Source organism: Myripristis murdjan, chromosome 8 (genome assembly GCF_902150065.1).
Source record: "Myripristis murdjan chromosome 8, fMyrMur1.1, whole genome shotgun sequence".
Lineage (NCBI taxonomy): Eukaryota > Metazoa > Chordata > Actinopteri > Holocentriformes > Holocentridae > Myripristis > Myripristis murdjan.
Window position 1 is genome coordinate 34373818 of NC_043987.1, and position 10719 is coordinate 34384536.

Sequence of the window (10719 nt, forward strand, 5' to 3'; positions counted from 1 at the left end):
TTATGTAAATATGAACAAATGTTCCAGTATGATGATATGGTCTGGTAAAAAGTTACCAAAAGAGGGTCTCAATAGGTGGCTCACCAGATAAGAGTGTGTACCATGTCGTCCTGGGTTCAAATCCGACCTCAGGCCCTTTGCTGCAGGTCGTCCCCTCTTTCCCTCTCCTGTCTTTCCTGTCTGTCTCTACTGTGACTGTTAGCTAAATAAAGCAGAAATGCCAAAAAATAATCTTTAAAAAAATGGAGGCTTCTATGGGTCCATATCCCCAGGACCGGACCTCCTATAAGGACTTGGAACCAACATGCATCTGGGGATTTTTCAAAGACACTGAACACGCCAGACTTTACCCCGTATCTCTACGACCTTCCATTCCAAAGACAGAAACATGTTTCTACTGTATACAGGGGGTGGGGCAGATCAGGAGTTTATGGGTTTGGGGGTGGGAGGGGGATGGCATGACCCCAAAGAATGCATGGTTACGCCTTATAGATCAGAGCTTTAAAGTGATACTTAACCCATAAATGCATGACATTCATATCAAGGGTATCACCATAAGCTGCCTTGACTCCCTAGTGAAGAAAGTTTTTTACTTTAAAGCCTTCATGGTAAACTTATATTACGACCATAAAAACCACTGGCCATTTACAACGTAACTGAAAAAAGACTGTAGTTGATTTTACATCAGCAAAATGATATCAAAGGTTCTGTGTAAAGCATTTTAGTAAAAACTTGTGTGTATTTTTTTTTTTTTCTGTTTTTTTTTTGTTGCACATTTGTTGCACATTTTTGTTGCACATTGCTTTTTGCACACTGGGTTGTACTTAGGTTATTCTGTTGTACTCAGATCTTATTCTGTTATACTTAGATCTTATTCTTTATTTCTATTTTTTTATTTACTTAATTTGTAATCTGTGGATACTGCTGAAGAAAATGTGAATTTCCTGCGGGATGAATAAAGTATCTACCTACCTACCTACCTATGAAGTACTGAGCATACAGTTGGATAGCAGAGACTGAGTGTGAGCTTTTTGTCAAACTGTTTACCTTTTATCCAAAAAAAATTTGCAACTCCTTTGAAGTGGATGTTGCACTTGGTCATATTGCGATTTTGCTATTTATATTTAATGTTTGGATGAATTGCTCATCCTTCTCTCCGTGTGTTTCATCAGTCCAGCAGGTTGACTGTGAAGCTGTGCTCTGATTGGTCTGTTCAGACAGCAGTGGGCAGCGGTGAGCTAACGTCTGTGTTTGTGACTCACAACTAATTGGTGCGGTTGGATTGACTGACTCGTCGAGTGCCGGTCCCCTGGTAAACAACACTAAATACTGCTGAATAGGTCTTTATTGACCAATTAGACACACACACACACACACACAGCAGTGTATTGAATTGTTAGGTAGGGACCTTGGAGGATCCACACAAAACACAAATTACTGTGTGTGTGTTTGCCTGTGTGGGGACAATCATTCAGCATTTTCCTCGATTTGTTACCCACACACAAACACACACACACACACACACACACACACACACACACACTAGATGTATATTGATGGAGCCCTTAGAGGCTGAGGAATCGATCAGGTTTAGACTCCCATAGAGAATGACTGGAGACTTAAACCTTTCTACTGTATACACTGTCTCTGTCACACACACATACACACACACACACACACACACACACACACATACACACACAGCGTGTACATGTGTGAACCGTGCTGGCCTTGACCCGCCCTGCTCTCCAGTTTCCTCTCTTTAAACCGGATCCCTCTCATGCTGGGCGGCCATTTTGGCTCTGTAGGGGTGTGTGTGTGTGTGTGTGTGTGTGTGTGTGTGTGTGTGTGTGTGTGTGTGTGTGTGTGTGTGTGTGTGTGTGTTGTTCTGGTGCCTGGACACTTGACAAGAGCTGGATATTCCTCTGTACTTACTTCTCCATCCAGTGAAAGAGTTGTTTACATGAAGCTGTTGTACAGAGAGACTGACAGCGACTTCAGCAGCAGGATCAGCAGAAACAAATATAGTAAAGAGGTCAAAGGTCACAGCAGCCTGACGATTTCCAAGTGACTAACTGGGTGATGAGGGTTGACACAGAACTGCTGGCTGAGGAAAACAGTAGATCAGGTTTGGTAGTTGTATGTAAATGTGTTTTCATCCCTGCTGATCTTATCCAGACACAGTGATTTAGGTCTGGGCAATATATGAATATTATATGAATATTGTGATATAAGACTAGATATCCACTTGGATTTTAGATATGGTAATAGGATTATATGGCATCATTGCTGTATTTTCCTGGTTTTAATGAGATGCATTAGAGTGAAGGGATGTAGTTGTTGTAATTTTTCTATTATTTGCTGCTTGCTGTCATATCATATCTGTCGATCATATCTGCATTACTAAGTACTGTTTATCATAACTGTGCAGTGTGTAAATATCTAATGAAAGCACCAGACATCATCTCACCAACACCATCACAACATCAATATCTACGTTATTCAGTCAAAGATATTGTGCATTCTAATGTTGCGTCTATCGCCCGGCCTTACAGTGAATATACAACAAGGTGCTGTTAAACATTGTGTAGTATAGCAGAAGTAATGGCAATACTAGTGGTAGTACTGGCAGATGTGGAGGCAGTAGCAGTACTAACAATAGTATAGTAATTGTAGCAGTAGTAAAAATAGTAGCTCTAGTAGCAGTATCAACACTAGTGTAGTAGTAGTAGTAGTAGTAGTAGTAGTAGTAGTAGTAGTAGTACTAGAAGAAGAAGAAGTATAATTACTTTCAGTAGTATTCATGGCAGCAGTACTGGCAGTAGTAGTGAACATCACTATATTGCTGGTAGTAGTAGTAAACATCAGTGTATGTTGGTGATAGCAGAAGTGAACTTCAGTATATGTTAGTAGTAGTAGTAAACTTCAGTATATGTTAGTAGTAGTAGTAGTAAACTTCAGTATACGTTAGTAGTAGTAGTAAACTTCAGTATATGTTAGTAGTAGTAGTAGTAGTAAACTTCAGTATATGTTAGTAGTAGTAGTAAACTTCAGTATATGTTAGTCATAGTAGTAGTAAACTTCAGTATATGTTAGTACTGGTAGTAGTAGTAAACTTCAGTATATGTTAGTCATAGTAGTAGTAAACTTCAGTATATGTTAGTACTGGTAGTAGTAGTAAACTTCAGTATATGTTAGTCATAGTAGTAGTAAACTTCAGTATATGTTAATAGCCGTAGTAGTAGTAAACTTCAGTATATGTTAGTCATAGCAGTAGTAAACTTCAGTATATATTAGTAGTAGTAGTTGTAAACTTCAGTATATGTTAGTAGTAGTAGTGGTAGTAAACTTCAGTATATGTTAGTAGTAGTAGTAGTAAACTTCAGTATATGTTAGTAGTAGTGGTAGTAGTAAACTTCAGTATATGTTAGTAGTAGTAGTAGTAAACTTCAGTATATGTTAGTAGTAGTAGTAAACTTCAGTATATGTTAGTAGTAGTGGTAGTAGTAAACTTCAGTATATGTTAGTAGTAGTGGTAGTAGTAAACTTCAGTATATGTTAGTAGTAGTAGTAGTAAACGTCAGTATATGTTAGTAGTAGTAGTAGTAGTAAACTTCAGTATATGTTAGTAGTAGTAGTAGTAGTAGTAAACTTCAGTATATGTTAGTCATAGTAGTAGTAAACTTCAGTATATGTTAGTAGTAGTAGTTGTAAACTTCAGTATATGTTAGTAGTAGTAGTGGTAGTAGTAAACTTCAGTATATGTTAGTAGTAGTAGTAGTAAACTTCAGTATATGTTAGTAGTAGTAGTAGTAAACTTCAGTATATGTTAGTAGTAGTAGTAGTAAACTTTAGTATATGTTAGTAGTAGTAGTAGTAAACTTCAGTATATGTTAGTAGTAGTAGTGGTAGTAGTAAACTTCAGTATATGTTAGTAGTAGTAGTAGTAAACTTCAGTATATGTTAGTAGTAGTGGTAGTAGTAAACTTCAGTATATGTTAGTAGTAGTAGTAGTAGTAAACTTCAGTATATGTTAGTAGTAGTGGTAGTAGTAAACTTCAGTATATGTTAGTAGTAGTAGTAGTAAACTTCAGTATATGTTCGTAGTAGTAGTAGTAAACTTCAGTATATGTTCGTAGTAGTAGTAGTAAACTTCAGTATATGTTAGTAGTAGTGGTAGTAAACATCAGCATATTTGCATCAGGGAAGAATCAGACTGTCATGTTTGGATTAAGTCTTTATTGGTGAAAACAGAAGAACATTTCCAAACATCTCCTCCCTGAGCAGCAGCACAGCCTCGGTGTGTGTGTGTGTGTGTGTGTGTGTGTGTGTGTGTGTGTGTGTGTGTGTGTGTGTGTGTGTGTGTGTGTGTGTGTGTGTGTGTGTGTGTGTGTGTGTGTGTGTGTGTGTGTGTGTGTGTGTGTGTGTGTGTGTGTGTGTGTGAGTGTGTGTGTGTGTGGCTAAAGTTTCCTCCTGACGCCCAGGATGATAAAAATCCACCGCTCACATATTTCACCGCCACTGTTAAGTGGGTGATCTATCACGCCTGAGTTACACACACACACACACACACACACACACACACACACACACACACACACATTTACACACACGCATGCACTCTCTTACCCTGTCTTTACCTCTCTCTTCCTCTCTCAGACACACACACACACACACACACACACACACAGGCAGAAATCATAACAGTGATGGCGACGGTGATGCAGGAGATAAAGGAGCAGTCCGCGTATTACAGCATGGCAGCAGGCAGACAGGCGGTGACAGCCTGGAGAGAGAGATTATTGTAACACACACACACATACATACACACACACAGCCACTCAGAGGGTGAGATATGTCTTCCAGCATAGAGGTGTACTCTGCTGTAATCTCTTTGTCTACAAGATACACTCAGATGGATGTAACAGTAGAGGAGGAGAGGGGATGTCGTACGTCCAGGTTTTTACTCTGCTGAAACAATCCTTTAAAAACTCTTACAATTCCTTTTAAAATCCATATTTGTAGTTGTTTACATCCATGTATCATTTGCCTGTTTTAGCTTGTCAATTCATATTACGTTTGCCTGCTTCATCCTTTTAATTCATATTGAAGTTAAAAGTCAGCACACACTGAACTCATCTGCACGTTTACATTTTTTTCCCTTTTTATGGTATTTTTGTCCTTTTTTTTTTAATCACTCTACCCTCTGCCTGTTTATGCTCTCCTTTATGTGAGGCAAGTAAAAGACACATTTCTGTCATACACTGATGAGAGATAATATGTTCTCAGAATATGTCATATTTTTTATCCATTGGATTTATTTATTGGTGTATTTGTAGCTTTTGTAATTAGTTTTATTGCCTGTGAAACACTCTGGGAAGTTTCTTCATCTTCTTCATGTTGTATTTCTCTTTAATGTGTCTGTATTTTTTCCCCTAATACTTAGCTTTATTTACTTGTTGTCTTTAGCCATTCTTTGTTATATGAATAAATGATAAATGTGCCATTTAACACACATCCACACACTACTTCCTGTCTGCTTGTTAACCAGTATTATATTTAGCTGCAGCTGTAGACTTCTTTTTAGTTTGTGGTTTTATTGAACTGATTCTGGCAGTGTGTCTTAATGAGGTTGAAAAACAGAAACCCCCCTCTGCGGATTAAAAAAAGAAGCAGAACAAGGAGAAGAAAGAAATGGATATAAACGAGCACCAATGGGAGTTCAGCCTGCAGGTTAAATTTAGCCCAATCCCATTTTGAAGTGGACAGTTAAACTCCTAATAAGGTTGTGTTGTTTTGGGTTGGCTCAGCTCAGCATGTCGCTGTTTAACTTTACATCACACACACGCACACACGCACACATGCACACACACACACACACGCACACAGTGATCCAGTGGAGCAGGAGGAGACTGTTTGCAGCAGTTTTGCAGCACTTTTCTCTGTGTGTGGCAGCGTACCGACGAGCTGGACCAGCATCAGTTTAATTTGTGGAGCTGCAGTTTGGTTTGTAAAACTGAGTTGGGACCCAGAATTTGTCAGCAGGCTGTTTGAAAAAGGACATTTTCACAGGTTTAGGTTTGTTTTATGCATTCTGCAGGTCATGGCATTTTTTCAAGCAGAACAAATAAGGGAATTTCATAAGTCCTTGGGAGGAGTCATGTAATATGAAATTTTATAAACTACAATTTTTAAAAAATCAGTAACATCCATCAGATGTTTTTATTATTATTATTATTATTATTATTATTATTTTTTTTTTATTAGAACCTCACGATCACTTCCCCTGCAGAATAAAACAAACTATTAAACTTAACAGGACCTCTGACACTAAAGTATGATGAAAGGTTGAAAGAGAAAAAAAAGGTTATCAGGATACATTCATTTAGGTTTGGTCAGGGAGATTCAACATTTTAGTCACTGGGAGTTATGGAGAGGTCAGAGGATAGGAACCCAGCTCTTTTACACAACTGGCCTGTATAACAGCCATGCAAATGCAGCTGAACAATGCTGGAAGCAAATACTTACATTTACTGGTTTTACTGTGACAGAATAGCTTTCTTGTGCACTTTGTACTTCTTGGAGGAGTATTTATATTTTTCCATCCATATAGTGCAATATTGACATTTTCCAGTTTTAGGCTAATTTAAAAGTTTGAAGTAAAAGTTAAAGTTAAACTTTATTTTGGATATCTTAAGAGTTCATATAATGTGGCGATTGCTTCCTCCTCTTTAATTCACTAGCATGTATGTGGCTTTTCAATCATTATTTTGTACAGTAGCCTATCAAGTCAAGATTTGTTTATTGTTGTGTATTTATATAATTACTTGTCACATGGTACTGAATAATATTTGTTTTATTTGCTAATATTTGTTTTACTAGTACTAGTAGTAGTAGTAGGCTAGTAGTTCTGAGTAGTATAATTAGTGCTACCATTAGTAAGCTGCTAGTATTATTAGTTGTTTTGGTGTAAGCACCAGTATTAGTGGTGTGTTAGTATTAGCGGTTTAGTATTATTGTTTGTAGAAGTGGTATTAGTTGGTGTATTGGCACCATCAGTAGCTTACTAATATTATTATTAACCGTTTGAATCATATGAGCCCATGGTTGTGTTTTATGTTGAAAGGATGAATGTAACCCTTTAAAAAAAAAAAAAAAAACTTTTGAAGGATTTTTGGGGAATTCTCTAGTAATGTTTACAGTTTTTGACTAATTTTGGGGTAGTTGTGTGTTAGTGTAGTTGTAATTTAATTTCACATATATAATTATTAAGTAATTTCCTTTTTTTTCTTGCCAGCCAATTTTCAAGTAAAGGTATTTATTTTTAGCTATTTTCTTGCTTATTTTCGTGTTTCAGGTTGCTATAAACCTTTTTTGTTTGTCCATATTTTTAGAGAAATCAAGTGAATTTGCTCTGGATAAAAAAGGGTCAACTTTAGCGTTTGTAATATTATTTAAAATATAATTACATGTATCATAAGTATAAGTAATATCAGTGTTGGCTTCATCAGTGTGTCCCAGTGAAATGAAGCAGTCCAGCCATAAACATGTCGTCAGTTTGGACTGGACTCATAAATCACCAATACGCCATGGCACAATACACACACACACACACACACACACACACACACACACACACACACACACACACACACACACACACACAGAGTACATACACATAGGCATTCGTGTTCACACACGCGCGCGCACGCACGCACGCATGCCCATGTTGCGAGTGCTCTTCACGTGCCTGTCAGTCTCGTGCAGCCACGGTGAGCCAGTCATCCTGTAATGGCTGCCGCTGCTTATTGTTCACATCCTGCTTTGTCCTCAGCGCCATTTTGACTCTGCGGCGGCTAGTTAGCATCACATCCCATCAGCCTGACTGAGCAGGCTAAGCTAAAGCTAGCTGTCTCGCTGCTTCTGACAGGGAGGGAGCTAGCCACGGCGCTAAGCCTCAGTTAGCTCTGACTGGCACACACACTGACTGTAGAAGGCTGAAGCGCTGCAGGACTGTGGCCTTTTCTTTGTTGTGGGTGGCTAGACGAAATGTTCCCTTTGCTTGTATTCCACTGTGAGATAAACAGGAGGAGAGGTGAGGGCCATGCCAGGCTGTCATTAGCTCCTGCTAGGCAGGCTACAGAAGGCTACAGGCCTGCTAAGCTAAGCTAAGTGTTAGCCCCAAGAGGAAAACAACAGGCCTGCTGTGTGGCTTCATCTCTATTATCTGGAGGTCTGGGAAAACACTCCAGTTTTTATGTATTGAACACATTTCCTCATGGTTATCTCACAGTAAACTCACATGACCCGGGCTATAAAGACGCTGTATGCGGCTACATGCTTGTGTATTATGAGTAGTAGAGATTATATGAGTCTGTCAGGCCATGTAGCCTATTCATGAAAAATTATGCAGAACGAATTATTGTATTTAAATTTCCTAAATGTGTTTGAATGAAGATCCAGGGGGTGAGAGGATGAAACAAAGCAGGTTTAGAGGAAATTGAACACATCCACCTTTCCTATAATAAGAGCCAAATGAGAAAATAGCCTGTAGTTTATCTTAATAATAGACTAAAAACTTAAAAAGATAGGCGAATGTTGGGAATTGTTGTATTGTTTCATGTAAATATATATATATTTTTTAGATATTATAGGCCTGTTATTTCAAGCCTTCTCTTAACTGACTGTCCAGCAATGCTTCATCATAATAATAATAATATTACTACCAATGCTGCTTCTGCTGCTAGGCCTACTTCTAGTAGGCTACTATTGCTACTTCTACTACTACTACTATTAATGATAATAATAATAATAATAATAATAATATATATATATATATATATATATATACACAATTATAACAATAATGATAATGATGATAACGATAATAATGATAATGACAATAACAGGCTAATAATAATGTTATGTACGCTGTTAAATCTAACCCTTTTCGACATTGCTTTTAGGCCTGTACAAATTAAGTACACGTTATCAAACATCGCTTCATAATTTATTCATCAGCTATTCAGCATTTCATAGCCTATACTGCAGAAAAAATGACGTAGGCCACCTCGTAAATGTTTGTGTTTTTTTTTTTATTATCATTTCCACTATGAAAATAATGTACAATAAATAATTTGGATTTCATTTTCACTATTAAAGAATCTCAATAAATAAACTAGGGTCTAAAACTCATCAGATCATCAGCAGGGCTCGCCCGTCTCATTCAAGAGAGAATTGATTCTGGTTGATTTTTTTTTTTTTTTTTTCTAAAAGCAGTCCATCTATCTGCACCTATTAGCGCCACAGTTCCTGAGAAGTTATAAGATCCATGGAAAGCTGCACTGGAATGGACTAGGAAATAAATCCGCACATACTGAAAATGGTTAATATTTTGAACAAAATGACCAAAACAAGAAAGGTAATAAATACCTGAAATTGGGACAAGGGCAGAGAGAGAAAAATCCACAATATTTCGATCGGGCAAAATCAAAATTCTATTCCCCTTCGAGGTTAAAAATTAAAAAAAAAAAAAAAAGTAATAAACTTGGCCTTTTAACCATAATCTCAGGCTTTCTCAAACTACGTTATATCCGCCAAATAAAAAGAAAGAAAGAAAGAGAAAAAATATAGACCTGTATATTGAAAAAACAAAACAATTTCGTTCAGGAATGTTGCCGAGAAGCATTCATTTCAAACCGCAGTGTCCGTGACCAAGTGGTGTCTGCTTCGCTCCACTGTTCGTCCAAACACCCGTCCTTCATTTTTATTTTCATTCAGTATATATATATTTTGTTTGTTTGTTTTTTTCATGTCTCAGAAGTTGAGGTGCTGCAGGTCTATGGTGCACAGTGTGCTAGTGAACAGGTCGAAGTCCTCCTCGGAGAAGTCCACCGGGCTGTCCAGGGAGCTCTGCAGGCTGGGCGACAGGCAGGTGTCTCCGCCGAATAAGTTCAGTTCCGGCAGGGCGGAGGAGGTGGCGGGAGGAGCGGAGGAGGACGACGAGGACGAGGAGGACGTCACGGAGGAGTCTCGCTGTTCTGAGAACGACACATCGGGTCCGGGAGGCGCTGCTACCGTGGTCGGACCGCCGCGCTCGGCCTCGTCGAACTGCATCGTCCCCGGTGCCGCGTTGTTGGCGGCGGTCGTCGCGGTGAACCCCACCGGGGAGGAGCCAGAGGCTGCGGGCAGCGCCTGGGGCTCAGTGCGGCTCGCATGGCCTCCCTCCTCCGGTGTGGGCTGTGCATTGTCCCCGCTGTCAGCGTAGGCGGTGGGCGCGGCAGCAGCTGCGGCCGATGATGGATTGCTGCTCCCTCGCTCGCCCTCCGAAGCCCCCCCGGTGCCCGAGGCTTCCAGCGGCTGGCTGGAGTACGGAGAGGAGGCGTCCGCTCCTTCCAGCGGTTCAAACCCGCCCGGGTCGCCTGACTCGTGACCTCCCCCGCCCTCCCGGTGGTGCGTGGTCTGCCGTTTGTGCTTCATCCGTCGGTTCTGGAACCAGACTTTGACCTGCCGCTCGGTCAGGTCCAGCAAGGCAGCAATCTCCACCCTGCGGGGGCGGCACAGGTACTTGTTGAAGTGGAACTCCTTCTCCAGCTCCAGCAGCTGGGTGTTGGTGTAGGCCGTCCGCAACCTGCGGGACCCGGCGCCTCCTCCGTCCAGGGCCGCCTGGTTTGGGTCTGGAAGAAAAACCAGAGGAGAAGAGAGAGTAAATAGGGGATA

The 10719-nt window shown here is 39.8% G+C and overlaps 1 protein-coding gene across 1 annotated transcript in view; it reads right to left on the reverse strand.

Moving 5' to 3' along the window:
• Positions 1-9800: 9800 nt before the first annotated feature.
• Positions 9801-10719, reverse strand: part of hoxb2a (homeobox B2a) — a 3991-nt gene continuing 3072 nt past the window's right edge. The window contains exon 2 of the mRNA XM_030057783.1: positions 9801-10676. Within this exon, the coding sequence (XP_029913643.1) occupies positions 9817-10676 (860 nt within the window). The 3' untranslated portion in view covers positions 9801-9816. The remainder of the gene's footprint in view (positions 10677-10719) is intronic.